Source organism: Papilio polytes, unplaced genomic scaffold, assembly GCF_000836215.1.
Source record: "Papilio polytes unplaced genomic scaffold, Ppol_1.0 DF823399.1, whole genome shotgun sequence".
Lineage (NCBI taxonomy): Eukaryota > Metazoa > Arthropoda > Insecta > Lepidoptera > Papilionidae > Papilio > Papilio polytes.
The window spans coordinates 426,920-442,481 of NW_013525805.1; the positions used below are offsets into that span (position 1 = coordinate 426,920).

The following is a 15,562-nucleotide window of genomic DNA, read 5'->3' on the forward strand; positions in this document are numbered from 1 at the left end:
CGCCCGCCCGCGCAGCCCCGGCACACCTCCACCAGGCCCAGGTCCAGCTCGAACTTGGAGTACGTATATGTCTCATCTGGAACACATTCACTATTATTAAACGCGAATCTATATAAACATCTATATTTTATTTCTATACTAGTTACTGTTACGAGCGTGGGGGATAAAGTTAACACATTGAAATTTTCTTCGTAAATTTATTCGCGACTTAAAGTTACAAGAATTTACTGCACTTTTTCAGTTATCCGTTCACACTACACGACACGCACAAACACAGATTCACTTACACTGAGCACTATACAAAAACACTACTGACACTGTAGCACTAGCACTTTAACTTCATGGTCACTTAATCTTCTTCGCAATTCACTTAGGACTTCTTCTTCACTGTTCACTTTCCACCGTATGACTCCCCAAGTAACGTCTGACTCCCCTTATATACCCCAAATTTCGATCGTCTTTTCGTTATTCATTTGTCATTTAACTCCAAAACTTTCTCGCTAGTTTGAATAACAAACATTTTACAATAGAACATTCTCGATGCCGTTTCGAATATCCCAGACATCTTTTCGCGAACGTCATTTTCGCTACTCGCCACCAGATGTCACTGCGATCGAACTTTCTGGAAACAGCTCGATTATTCCATGAACATGAATTCGACTACTAATCAATAGATGACGTCGCGGAGAAAAGATTTGTATTTTTGTATGTATTGAGATGATTCAAAAAATACTATGCCGATTTGAAAGATTCTTTCCCGATTAAGAAACTTTTTTTAATGTCACGCGAGCCAAGTTACAAGCAACAGATAGTGTAAGCTACGTGTAATGTAAATCTATAATCTAAACTGATACAATAAAGCGTAAACACACTCTTTTTAGTTACATAGGATGTCAGCAAACATAACATTTACACTACGTCTTCTATATACTTGGACCCAAACACTGTTGAACTGTTGGTACAGTGAACTAACCTAAATTTATTGTTAAAAATACCTGGTTGCGGTGGATCCGGAGGTAGTACGAAGACGGTTCTCTCGGATAAGTTGGAGGCATCAACCCCCAGCAGGGGGTGTCCATCCCCCGCGGCCACGCGCTCGATGCATTCATCGAAGAAGGTGAGCCCCACGTCCGCGTCGCACACGAACGAACGCTCCTCGATGAAGCGCGTGAACATCTGCGTGCGCATCATTAACGCAAAGAAACGTTGCTGCGTCTGAAATACAATAGACGGTCAAATTAGAATGGATAATACATCTATTTATTAATAAAAAAAAATAAACTTGTCGCCTTTTTAGACACCTTTGATTTTTAAGCTACAAGATATTTAAATAGCATCTTAAATGGTAGTGCTATATATTTTCGCGTTACTAAACTTGGGAAATTAATAATTTGGAAAAAAACTGTCATGCGTGAATGAGACAGAAACTACAAGCTACAAAATCAAAAAAGCAAGGTTACCATTGTGCACTTAAATTTTTACATTTGCAAAAAATTTCACAAAGATAAATAAAACCATTATAATCCCAAGCGGAAGAAGCCGCAGGGAAACAGCTAGTTGTAAATATAATTATGTATACATGTACCTTATCTCTAGAGCGCAGGAAAGCATCCATATGGAAGAGTGCGTGCGGGTCGGTGGTGCCGACGGTGGGCGCCTTCGTGATGGGAATGAGGTAGCCGCGGTAGCCCTGCAGCGTCACCGCCATGAAGCGGAGGAACGCCTCTTGGATCTTCAATTCTAATGCTTGCTGGAAATAATCAAATGTAAATTTAAACATGAAATTTAGGATGTACACAAAAAAGTACTGTTGCTTTAAATTTAAACAGCAAAAAAGGAATATATAAGATATTTTCTTTCGTTCTACATACATTTTACTATCTTACTTCTCAATCTCACTAATGTACTAAACGAGAATGTTTGGATGGATGGATGTTTGTTACTACATCTCCAGAACTGGCTAACGGATCTTAATAAAATATGGCACAGATATAGAAAGTCTGGAAGAAAAAAATAGGCTACTTAGTTAGTTTTTTAATTCCACGCGGACAGAATCGCAGGCAAAAGTTAGTTAAATAAATGTATAATACAAAACAACTGACTGTCAGGAATTTATTTAGCAAATAATATAAATAAGAGAGTTTTTTAAATTCTCTCTTTCTTTCTGATAATTACTCACTTCTTTCCTTCTCCTTTGAAAATCTCTATCCAAACTTGTAGTAGGTTCCCCATTAAATTTATTACCGGATCGTTGTACTGGGGATGCTGTAAAAACATAACATGCATTTAATTTATGTAACAAGTATAAAATTTAAATGAAATAAAAAAATCCATCATACTCAGGGTCGTTGAATCCTTATTTTAGCATTCCTTAGCTATAAAATTCATACTTGTATGACACTATTTATTAGATAAATATATAGTAGTCAATAGAGTAGTACACTAATGTGTTTCTCAGTGATTAAATGACTCTGAGTGTGGCATTATCTGATTTAACGTACCAGGCCGTATGTTGGCAAATAGTAATTCCAGCGTGTGTCGCAGCGCACGCGCTTGTCGCTTCGGTAGCAGTTTCAACGATATATGCCGTTGAGACTCACATATCTATAACAAAAACTAACATTCAATTTACTTATATCTAAAAGAAAAAAATATATAAAGTGGGTTGGGATTTTCATAAGTACTGAAAATTTTCCAATCACTAACGGTTAGGCTTAAATTTTTTATTATAGTTAAACTATATGCAATTTTAGGTAATTGGGGACATAAACCAGAAAGTGTTAAGATTGAATGTGGATGGCTACAAAGGAAGAGGAAGACCGAAGAAAGTATGGATCGATTGTGTGAAAGAGGAAATGCTTAAGAAAGGAGTGGATTCAGATATGACGGCTGATAGAGATGTATGGAAGAGCAGCACATACTGTGCCGACCCTCAATAAGGGATAAGGGCAAGTGGATGATGATGAGATGCAATTATATTATTCTAGTACGTTTTGATGTTTCTATGATTTATTATACAACAATATAATTTTCAATACTTACTGTTATATTATTCGTATCTAAATCGACACAGGTGACATCTGGCGGTGGTTCGTAGAGATCAAAAAACCTTGAATCGACCCCTATAAGATATGGAAGAGGTGCATGTAGTACTTCAGCCAAACCTGAAAATAAAATACCGAAATATAGAACTCAACACTATGTAGAAAATAAATATGTATTAAGGATATTAGTTACCTAAAGGACACAGCGGTATGTAGGGACACTGCCATTTGAAGGGAAATAATAAACTTGAGACAGCTTCTGATACTGCTGTTAATGTATCCGGCCTGGAATATAAACAAAATTTAAATATCAAAACTTAAAAAACATAAAAAAAATGTGAGTGTATGGGTTCATTAAGTGATGTATCCATATCTTTTCCATGGATCGCTAACACAAGGATACGTCTCCGAAATGGTATGAGTACGTCAAAAGGCCTTAGAATAACCACTTTACAGCATAAAACAACTCTGGCGGTGAATTCTCACAGTGAACTCTCACTCTCTGAATTCTCCTTCTCTCTCTCTGAATTCTCTCAGTATTCCGTGACTTCAGGGATTAAAAAAATATAGATACATGGATAGAGTGAGAGAGAGAGAGAGAAGCGAGGTAAATATTGCTTAGCCGTTTATTCCAAGGTATCCATATACCTTAGCAAATATATGGATATCTCGGCAAACAAATGGATATCTGCAATAATATACCTTAACGAATGTATGAGTATCTTCTGTTCTGTGATGGCGAGTGCTAGCAGCAGCAAGCAGTTGTCGGGGCCGAGGTTGAGCAGCAGCTGACGGAATCCCGCGCCGCTGCGAGCCAGCGGTTGTTCATCACGACGGGTCACTATCACACGCTCGTGGGCATGAGTAGCTGACAACTGAAAATAAATAGAAAACATACATATATGTAAATAACACTATCTGTTGCTCGCGTCTTCGTCTGCAGAAATCATCATCTATTTGCTCCTTCCCCTACGGAGGGTCGGCACAGTATGTGCTGCTCTTCAATACATTTGTATGATCAGAAATAAAAATTGTATGCTACTCACTGATAACAATAAGCTATTTATTGGTGAAAAAATTTTTGAAAGCCGTCTAGTAGTTTTTGAGGTATTTCAATACATAAAAAACGGAGGAAACATAGTAAACCTACCTGTAGCAATATCCTTGGCTCAGGAAATGGAACCTCCTCCAGTAGATGCGTTACATAGCGTTCAATTGGTATATGTAGGGGTTCGTCACTCCACGACATGTCCTGAAAACAAAGAAAGAATTATTCCAAAATATGCTGTGATTGCTAACATCTTACGCCACGAATTAGTGTGGTATTAGTATAGATATTGTCTCCCAAACTGACCAAGATGTAGAGTAGCCAGCGTTCGAAGGTGTCGCTGAAGGGCCAGCGCGACAGCAGACAGATGCACTTGATGACGTGCGTGGAGTGCGCGGCGTGCGACACGCCGGCGCGCCAGCCCAGCTGCTCCTGTTGCCATGGCGACAGCTGCTCGTGCGCGTACCGCTCGTAGAACGTCACCGCAGACCCGTACACCTGCACACACATATTACACTAAACAACTGAAAAATTGTGATTGAACGCTTGAAGCTTTGCTATTTAAATTACACAGAATATTTTTTTTTACTGACAAAAATTAAAGAAATCATCTAACACAGTCATTCGTTTAATTATTTATTATCTATTCCTTAATCGTCAAACAAAGTCGTTAAGAAGTCTTAGTGTAGATTTAGTAAGAGAAACCGAAACTACTGGTGTAATCATGAAGACTGACCTTGTCTACACCATCTACCCTGACTTCCTCTATAACCTTAAATTAGTATTAGTGACATATCTACTTTTAATGTGAAAAAGAATAAATTAAATCTTTGAGTGGGAAAATGGGCATAAACATAACTGAAAATATTCCACTATCTTAGTAAATATACCTTATCGGTAGCATCAGCGACTGTGAGTACGAAGGTGGAGAAGACAGGTTTGGGAGGTGCCGCATTGTTCGGCCACAACTCCAGCGTGGCTCCCATCGGTAGACAGAATAATGGTACTGAAGTAGGAAACGCTAGACTACGTCTGTCTACCATTGGATACCTGGAATTATCAGTTAGTTAAATATTGTTTAGCCGTTTATTTCAAATTAGCTCTACCCGTGCGGCTTCATCTGCATGAAATTATAAAACGTTATTTTAATGTTTACGTTTGTCAAAATCTCAATTGCAAATATCAAATTTACCGTTACCACAATAACCTTGCTTCTTTAATGTTGGCAGCTTGTAGTAGCCCACATGAAAGTATTTTTCCAATTTATTTACCACCTAAGTTTAATAGCATGAAAATATCTAGCCTAAAGCGTGTCGTAAGTGAAGGGCTTTTTATTAAAAAGATAATTATTCGAAAATCTGCTGTGATTGCTGACATCCTACGCCACAAAGTAATGTGTGTTTATGCTTTATTATTATAACATAGAGTATAGATGTATCAAAGGTCCAGTGTGTTCCAGATAAGTGATTACTGATTTATTTTTAAATGCGAATTTGGTTTCGCCAATTTACATACATTACATAGTAAAGGTTAACAAACGAGCAAGCAGCCATTTTAATTCGTCAAAATAGCAGGTGACTTTTGCTTATAGACATTGGTAGATGTGTGCAGGAATGGATCATCGTTCCTTAAAAAAAGTGAGTGGGCACGAATTTTTCCCCTTAATAATTTGAATCTTACTAATATTAGAAATGTGACAGTTTAAATGTAAGGATGGGTTTATAGATGTTTGTTAGAGTTTGTAGCCTTAAATGCAGAACGTATCTGGATGAAATTTAGTTTGATGTAGAGCATAGTCTGCAAGAACACATAGGCTACTTGCTTTTGGTTTTTAAATCCGCGCGGACGGAGTCGCGGGAGAAAGCTAGTATAAAATACTAAATCGATTTTATAAGCGTAACCTGGTTGGGTCGTATAACTTATCATACAGGAGAGTATATTTGGGTCGCTTTTTGCTGGTCATCGCTAATTATCTCTGTGAAAGTTCTAGCAATTGACGCTAATTTTTACGTACATTAATTAAGGTCACGGTTTAAATATAAAACTGCGGACTGAATTTTTCTGTTACTTGGAATAAAATTATTAAAAATTCTCAAGGCCTGACCTTGAATGCCTTACGTCTTTTTAAATGCTTTTTGAATAATAGACATAGTTACTTGAAGCATTTTTTACGACAAATAAGACTTATAAAAACTGACCTACCACAACTAATTCTGTGGTCATAGATCAGACAAAGATAACTTCATTTTTGCTAAATATTACTCATTAGTATAGGTATAATCGCCAAAACATGCTCTTTCATTTGGTTATATCAGAATAATTACGTATTAATAAATTATTATTCAAGTGTTTTATATTTTAACAGTGCCTTCAAGATTTCTTAATAACTAACCTGTAAAGTAATGAAATTGCATTTATCATATTCTGACGTGGGCATACAGAATTAAAAAACTAACCTGAACAATACTTCCGGTTTGTAGGCTATAAGTGGTGGACGGTTCATTGACTTCTTGTAGCAGAGAAAAACGTCGCTTCCTATTAGACCTGTAATTTAAAACGACTTACATGTTAATTATCTATAGATAAGGGGAGCTGTACATTCTTTGCCGTTGCAATTAGCACCGACGGTGCTCAAAGGCCCTGTGTTCATAGTCAAAGCTCGTTGTTCCTATATAGCGCAAATCAAGTACAAACATTATAATACTGGGTAACTACGTTATTTCATGAATTTTGGGACACAAGTTTTGGAAATGTGCATCCAAATAGCAGTACAACAATTTATGTTGCTCTACCTCACTTACTCTGTTCTCGTATGAAAAAGCTCAATTTTCGAAGTTTTTTCTGTTTTGAGCATTAGGTACTGAATGTTTTAATAATCGGTTTAGGGTATAAGTTATGTTTGGCTTTATTTCTTCGACATTTAACCTTTTTACATTTACAAACAAGATTACCTTGCTTAATCGTATTATCGTTTTTCAATTCGTGGTAGAAATGAACCAGTTTTTGTAATGTGACCGCATACTAAAAGTACGTTTTTGCGAGGACACAACAGTTAACATTAAGCCTCATTAAATTTTATTATAATTACAATTTCTTGAAATGACTTGCGATAATTTTAAATTAAGTTTTATCATAATTTTGGTTATTATTTACAAAAAAGATGTAACAAGAAAGCCTCGTGGAATGTAACACAACATTTTCAAAGACACAGGACTCAAAAAATGAGCATATAAAGATCGAAATTTCTGTTTCTCCTGTCTGCATTCTTGTCCTAATAGTTAAGATGATTACAGAGCATTAAACGTTGGCAGCCATAGCTTTTGTCTCTCATCATATAAAAAAAAAACAAAGATATAAAAACACAAACCTTTGTTCAAGTTCTTGTTGATCATACAGAAGGCGTGCGGCGGCATCTCTCCACGGCTGGTGACCACTACACACACGTCGACAACCACCAGCGCATTACAAGGCGCGGATACATGGGCGCGTCTGTACGTTATGAAAGTCTTCGCGCTAGAGTTGTTGACGTTGGCCACTCGACCACCAACAGACACCATGACCATCTCAGCGTCAGCCATAAGACGTTCCCTACCATCGTACATCACACCTGGAAACGATTCATAATGGAATATCAAAAGACCCCTGAAAATTTCATCATCATCTTCCTCCTTCACCTACTTTTGTAGGGTCGGCGTTACGGGTTTTTGTTCTCCACATAACTCTATCATACGTTATCTCAATTCATCGCAACTTTCTTAATCATGTTACTTTCCACGCGATCCATTTATCTCTTTCTAGACCTACCTCTACCGGTGTACCCTTCCACATTCATAACTAACAAGATAATTTTATTTCATAATAAAAATGGGATAATGTAGATGTAATATTTAATGACTTTTTAACCCTTTTTTAACCTCTATTCGACGAAGTTTTTTTGTAGCAAGAAAATATCATATGTTACTAACACACTATAATGAAAATCTCTCGTATTTTTCTCTTCTATTTAGTAGATTTAAAAATTAGTAGTTCGTAACACTGGATACTATCGAATTAAGGGTTAAAAGTCAGTGTTGTTGACAAACATACAAATCATTTCTATTTATAATAGTGTAGAAAACATAGGTCATATAAATATTAAAGAGTCAATGAGCATGTATCGTATAATTAAAATTATCATAGTCTGTATAAAATAATTGTTTATGATAAAACTCCGATCGAGTAAGGCCAATGCGTACTTTACAATGAAAGTGGCGCATTTCTTCTAAGGTTATGTATTTTTAGAATGTTCGCTATTTAATAACTTATATGGCTTCTTTAAAGTATACGCGTCATCAAAATTGAATATTAACGAAAGAGATACGCTTAGTAAATAAAAAAATTATGTCTACTTTAGTTCATGGGAATGAGATAAATGAAATGTAAAGGAAATTCCATCTCTTACTAATCTTGCTAATATAATAAATTCGAAAGTTTAGATGGATGGATGTTTGTTAGAGTTTGTAGCCTAAACGGTTGAACGGAACCTAATGAATGAATAGATGTAGAGGACGGTCTGGAAGAACACATACGCTTCTTGCTTTTGTTTTTCTTTAATTCCAACCGGACGGAGTCGTGGGTGAAATCTAGCAAGTAATAATAAAATTCGTCTGTATACAGGTATAATCGAACTTAAAGCTAAGTCGACTAGATTATGTCTTGTCAGTGTGGATTAATTTAAAGTGTGTGTCAAGGTTCTACCCGTATATTATAAAGTACTGATGATATACCCGAGAGAATGTATGCTGCACGGTACACGATTTCCGCAAGGTTTGATAATTGTGGGTTTCCATTGATGTAATACTTGTGTTAAAACACGTTGTTGTCTCTGTTTTGTCAAAGAGTATGATAGGGACGAAAATATGTTTTATACAAATGTTTCCAGTGAGAACAAAGTAGGATATGTTAGCCTCTACAGTCCTTATACAAAGTCTAAGGGTCTGAATAATTAATGTGTCGTCCATCATGCTAATGCATGTGCGGAATAAAGAATTCTCATTACAATTAAAACTGTAATGTATATGTAATCATTAGATTGTAAGTATCGGTATTAAGGATTTTACTAGGCAAGGGCGTCGCCAGCCCCCTCCATAATATCGAAAAAAGTAAAATAGACAAACTCTATATTAAATAAGACCATATTCATGGTAGGTGTACCCTCTAGACTTAGCCGAGACCATGGGCTTGCGACACCTATGTTCCTATGCGACGGAAAGAAAATCTTATGACAAGCTTGACTAACGATTAAATAAGAGTCCTGTTTGGATATCCAAGGGATATGTGTCATCGACCATCTGGCAACTTTATGCACTTTTAAATAAACATATAACATCTACAATACGGATATGTCGCATAGCGTAGGATTGTACTCTAACGCGAGTGGGCGAATTTGACATGACCATTATTTAGTATAATTTGCTTATTTTACGCCGATTCCCTTACTTGCACAATCTTAATATTTTATAAGATAGTACTTTGCACTGGGGTTTCTATAAAAAAATTAACAATAAATTAATACAAATACTAACAGAATAAATACCGAAAACGCTAAAGAATGTTACTATGTATAAATAATTATAGTCAAGTACTCATTCCTTTGCACAAAAAAAAATTAAGAGAAGATCAACACCAGATAAATGCCAGTGTATACACAAAAACGAAACGCGTTCAACCACGCGTAACTATTTTTTAAGAAATAAAATATATAAAAAACCAACAATGGGTGTGGCATGGTGCTGGATAACTTTATCTCTCTTATCTACAATGCCCTACCACTGTGTGATATAAAAACGAATCACTATGTTATAATTGTCAACCTTTAAACATACATATAATGTCATTGTTGACTACATCATACTAATAGTATAAATGCGAAAGTTTAGATGGATGATGGATGGGTGAATGGATGTTTGTTAAGAGTTTGAAGACTAAAGAGCTGAACAGTTTTTGATGAATTTTGGCATATATGTAGACAATAGTCTGGAAGAACGCATAGGCTACTCACTTTTGTTTTTTTAATTCCATGCAGACAGAAGCGAGTGTACTATACATGTTAACACATTTAAGGACACTAATTTCCCCCTGCAAGTTTAATGTAAAAAAACTATAGTGGCATTTAGTTTGTTGAAGTTATCAACATCAGTAATTATTTTCAACTAAGTCCTTACAAAATAAATATTTCACATAACTTATCACTTAAAGCTGTATAAATATCACTTACCTATATCAACTAAGGGGGGTTTATCACGTCCCCTTCGTAAGCAAAGGAAGCATTCAAGTGAACGCATTGAGCCATGGTTCAAGTTAGCTGACAGACCAGTTGGAGTAAACTCGATTAACTCATAGCCACTAGGTACTGTCTCTCCTAGGCTCGGGAATAGTACACCTATGGAAAACATTTTGTTTATTTATCATCAGTTAATGTTACAACACAAATACTATTCACTTTGAATATTATTCAATGCAACAATTTGATTAAATTTGGAATATATTTCTAAACCAGTAAGGTGTAACTTATTGGAAGATTAAATTTACTCTCACATCCTTTCTTGATGAAAGTGTATCAAATCTCTGGTCATTTTCAAACAACAATATTATGAAGAATTCATTAATCCTTCACACTGAGCATATAGAAGGTAGATTTTGTTAAAATTGAAATGTTAGTTCTTTTATACAAAAGTGTTACATGTAATATTCTTTGACAATAATCTTTTTAATTTACAACTGATTTTATAATTTTGATACTCTTTGATTGTTAAATAGAATAGGATGCTATGATTATGTTTGTTTGTTAAGTCAGAACTTGAATTATATTTATTCACCACACAATATTGTTTATTCAGAACACGATTTATTCACCTAATAACATAATCATTAGGTGAATTTATTCAGTTGTAAAATTCACAATTGAGGTATAAAGGAACTAACATTTAAATTTTAACCAAATCTACAAACTGTTCATAATAGTTAACTATTAAACCATAATGTATATCATTCAATTCTAAGATATTCATATGTACCTCATTACTCTAAATATAACATTACTATTGCACTATACAAGTATTGAAGTGTAACATGATACACCACAAACTATGTGGTCAAGTATGGCAAAATCTAATTGTAATCTTTATTTTACGGTTTTCATTTGCATTTATCTGTTTTGCGCTAGTTTAAAATCGAAATTATAGTCATATATATTGAAATACAATTAGAATTGAATCATTGTGATTTTTTTTAATACAATAATAATAAGTTAAATACATACCAATGTCTGTTATGGGCGCTTTAGAGTTATAGCCTTTTAGATGTCCAGAATCAGAATCGTCCAATAATTCTGGTTTCTCAGGCAAACCAGCCACAACAAAGTAATCCGCTACTCGCCGTTCATCCATTATAGCGCTTTACCTTTGAGTTACCTGCAAATTTTATTTAAAATAAACAAAAACAAACATTTATAATACTGGAAGTAGTAAAAACATCACAGTTTAATATTGAAGACATTGAAAAAAAAATCTAACCTGTTTTACTATTAAAAAGCATTATAATAAAACATCAACTTGAACTTTTGGACAAGTGAATTATTATTTAAGACAATTGTTTTCAATTTTCAACTTAAACATTTGTGCAAATTAGGAAAATTTATGAAACATGAATTAAAATATGTATTGAAATTGAAATATGAAAACTTGCAATTAGTATTGCACAGATAAAAAGTATTTTTCAAAAGGACTCTCCTGTCAAAGAGTATTTTTTAACGTCACATAAACCGTAAAATCCGATTAAAACGCAAAGATTTCAGAAAGATGATAATCGAACAGTACACAAAAAATGGTAAAAAAATAAGATTTCTTAGGAAAATAAGGGTTTTCTAATATTCGTTTAACTGTACAATAATTTTTCTTCTATTTCTTGTGACTGTGCAATTGAGCTGACACTGACAGGACAGTCTGTCAGCTGTCTCAGATGGTCTGTTTGTCACTCATAGAAATAAAATTGAATTGAATTCAAATGAAAATGATTACAAGTTTTGTCTGTGATAATGATAATAAAATGTTTACAATTTAAATCAAAATATATGAAATTGATAGCGGATATAGAGAAGTATTTTATAATATGTTGTGTTTACGTATTAATACCAAATGTATTAAAATGAGATGTATATTTTTGAATAATGACTATAGATATATCTATTATAATTCCTGTCCATAATGGAGCACAATGGATAAATGGCTGCATGAAGTCGATTGCTAATCAAACTATATTTCAAACGTTGACAAATGTAGAAATTGTTGCCTTTAATGATGGAAGCAATGACAATACGGACGAACTACTCCAAAGATGGGCACAATACTTTAAGGAACGTGAAATAAATTTTCTCATAACAGGGTCCGAAGACCCTAAAGGCGTAGGCGCAGCCAAAAATGGTGCTGTTAGGATAAGTTCTGGTTTATATTTATGTTTTCAAGATATTGATGATTCAATGCATCCAGATAGAGTACTATTGCAATGGAATTATGCAAGGTTTAACACTAATACTCTGATAGGTAGTAAGGTGACTAGAACACCGATAAACTCAACACCGAGGTTTGTTCGTTGGGCTAATACTTTGGAGTCTTTACAATTAAAGCAACAAATATATCTTTCATATGGCCCTACAATACTAATGCCTACTTGGTTTTGTCATAGATCTGTATATGATAATGTGGGAGGTTTTGTTGAGACAGGGCAAGGAACACCAGAGGATCTTATATTTTTTTATGCTCATATTGACAGAGGTGGAGAATTGCACAGAGTAGACAAGGAATTGGTTAATTATACTTATCACAAATATTCTACAACATTTTCAATTTCAAGAAAAGCTATACAATTGATTCAGTTGCATAGACTTGAAAAAATTGTCTTATCACAATGGAAACAGTTTACAGTTTGGAATGCAGGCAAAAGTGGAAGAAAATTTGTAAGATCTCTAACTCCTAACAACCGAAATAAAGTTCTTGGATTTTGTGATGTAGATAAAAAGAAAATAGGTTCTGTGATAGAATTATATTGTTCAAAACAAAGAAAAGTATTGATTAAATTGCCTGTTGTACATTTTACTGAAGCAAAACTTCCAATTATTATTTGTATGAAATTAGATCTGACTAATGGTGATTTTGAAAGGAATCTTCAATCATTGAATCTTTTAGAAGGAAGAGATTATTATTTATTTGGATAATTTTAATAAAATAATATTATATTTAACACTGGTAATAAAAGCTTTATTTACAGTTGAACATTTTTGGTTCTAAATTATGTCCCACATCTTCTCAATGTCATCTTCTTCCAAGCTGTGTAAATCGATTGGGAGCTCTTTCTGAATCATTAGCGTAGGTTTTTGTACCAGAATATTTCTTGAGTTCATCATGATCATCAACATCCTCCTTATCCTATTCCCGTAGGGTCGGCACAACAGGTTTTTGTCCTCCAAAAAACTCTGTCATATGTCATCTCAATCATCACTCCCTTTTTGATCATGTCACCTTTCACGCAATCCATCCATCTCTTTCTAGGTCTACCTCTACCGGTGTATTCTTCCACACTCATAACTAACGTTTTCCTCGTATATTATAATATTGTAGAATATTTCTTGAGTTGTACTTAAAAAATTACAATAGTTATAACAGAATTTTTATTTAATTTAAAACTAGCGAAAAATACGAAATGACTCTCGAAATGTTAGACACACACATCTTTGTCGTCTCAGACAAATATATCATTGGTTTTAGGCGAAGTTCAAGAATACAAATGAGATGGGGACTGTAATTTTACCGCCTGACTCGACGTTACAGTTTTCAAAGTTGGAAAGAAAGGAATTTTTCATTTTGAAACTGAAGTTGATCTTTACTAGCTAATACATATTCCGTGCGTTATGAAATGTATAACTATATTTGCCTGGGTCTTTGTACATTATTGTAATCATTTTTTAACCAGTTTCGTACTTTATTGCGAGTTTCCACTACCGGAAAAGCTGTACGAAATCATATCTCATCTTTGTTCCTTAAAAAAGGAAAGACGACAATATATGTTGAGATAACTTACAAAGGTTTTGCGTTTTTAATTTTGGTAAATCCTCAGATGTTTTTTTACTAATGCTCTATCCAATAATGTGAGTGATTAAAAGTACAAGACTAATATAAAATTAAGTGATTTGTAGTCATTAATCGTAAACACTAATCGAACTTTGTATCAGAAATTATACTGTAATTAATAAGGTAAGCACGAGGGAACCTTGAGATAAATTACTGCGACAAACTTTCAGTCTCAACGTAACACGCTACCGTAGAGTACAAAGATAAAGGGTCAAAAGATGGCTTATATCCTAAATTATAACATAATTAATATCACAAATGAAATTGAATTTGCTCACTAAACAAAGACTCGGTTCATAACAAAGGACTAATTACAGATTAATTGGGTGAATGCTTCAGGAGATAATTAATACACATATCTTCAAAGCTTAATATTTGTAAAGCAATTAAGTATACACATGGGATATATACTTAATTAATTTATAAATATCAAGAACTGCACTTTTTATACAATATCTTTACAAATTATATAGATAAGCGTGGGAATAAGAAACAATTGGTACAGAACAAAAAATAATTATACATTGAATCTTAAGAAGTCGAAAAATTGTATATATAAATGTGATATCACCTTGTGAATATTTCCGTGGATATCTTCTTAACAAATATACAACGGTTAATAAAGCTTTCAACGAAGATCACGTGTCAATAAATGTTATTTGATAAACGTACTTTTAGAATCGAAGTTAGAGACTTTAATTACGTTGTAACGACTAAGCTATAGGGCTTTTAACGTTTGCAAAATATTCATCAAGGTCCTCATTTCTAAATGTTTATTGAATTGACAAAGATTAAATCAATCAATCTGATTTAAAAGATCAAACGTTAGTCTGGAAAATATATTAAATTATTCCATCGAATAATTGGACACGGTTTCGTTCACCGAACGAAAACATCAAAAAGGAAATTAATTTATTTAGGATCAAAAATAGCTTTAACGATGCCAGTTATTTACATATTATTTATATATAAGTTTCATTGAGCCAAAACGATCACTTCAAGGGACCAGGTATAATTATTTTAAGTTAAAAAAAAAACGATTACCCTTACTGGATGAAGGAAAAATAATTTCATTTCAAGATAAGATCCAAATATAGATTCCCTGACCCCAATGTGGGTCGCTATTCACAATATAAAAAACTGGTTTACAAGCTGGTAGATACTGCCTTAGGTGGCCTAAGATATTCTTAAAACATATCGTCTTAGAAACTCGCAATGTTAAAATTAAGATCTAAGCTATAACTGAAATCGGAGGACTGCATTATTAATGTTGGTCAGCCTCAAAAAAGCTGTCGTAGATTGTTTCC

At 34.1% G+C, this 15,562-nt stretch overlaps 2 protein-coding genes across 2 annotated transcripts in view; one reads left to right on the forward strand and one right to left on the reverse strand.

Moving 5' to 3' along the window:
• LOC106104710 (DENN domain-containing protein 4C) overlaps positions 1-11,833 on the reverse strand; it is a 23,814-nt gene extending 11,981 nt beyond the window's left edge. The window contains exons 1-16 of the mRNA XM_013284838.1: positions 11,646-11,833; positions 11,393-11,543; positions 10,349-10,513; positions 7,460-7,699; positions 6,549-6,636; positions 4,983-5,142; positions 4,399-4,590; positions 4,195-4,296; positions 3,747-3,919; positions 3,238-3,329; positions 3,043-3,164; positions 2,502-2,604; positions 2,180-2,265; positions 1,586-1,750; positions 996-1,215; positions 9-76 (exon numbers count right to left, since the gene is read on the reverse strand). Coding sequence (XP_013140292.1) covers positions 9-76; positions 996-1,215; positions 1,586-1,750; positions 2,180-2,265; positions 2,502-2,604; positions 3,043-3,164; positions 3,238-3,329; positions 3,747-3,919; positions 4,195-4,296; positions 4,399-4,590; positions 4,983-5,142; positions 6,549-6,636; positions 7,460-7,699; positions 10,349-10,513; positions 11,393-11,519 — 2,103 coding nt within the window. The 5' untranslated portion in view covers positions 11,520-11,543; positions 11,646-11,833. The remainder of the gene's footprint in view (positions 1-8; positions 77-995; positions 1,216-1,585; positions 1,751-2,179; positions 2,266-2,501; positions 2,605-3,042; positions 3,165-3,237; positions 3,330-3,746; positions 3,920-4,194; positions 4,297-4,398; positions 4,591-4,982; positions 5,143-6,548; positions 6,637-7,459; positions 7,700-10,348; positions 10,514-11,392; positions 11,544-11,645) is intronic.
• A 259-nt stretch (positions 11,834-12,092) lies between these two features.
• On the forward strand, positions 12,093-13,382 carry LOC106104773 (UDP-GlcNAc:betaGal beta-1,3-N-acetylglucosaminyltransferase-like protein 1). Its single transcript, XM_013284904.1, has one exon. It carries the CDS (start codon positions 12,299-12,301, stop codon positions 13,340-13,342), a length of 1,044 nt encoding a protein of 347 aa, XP_013140358.1. The 5' UTR covers positions 12,093-12,298; the 3' UTR covers positions 13,343-13,382.
• Positions 13,383-15,562: the final 2,180 nt, after the last annotated feature.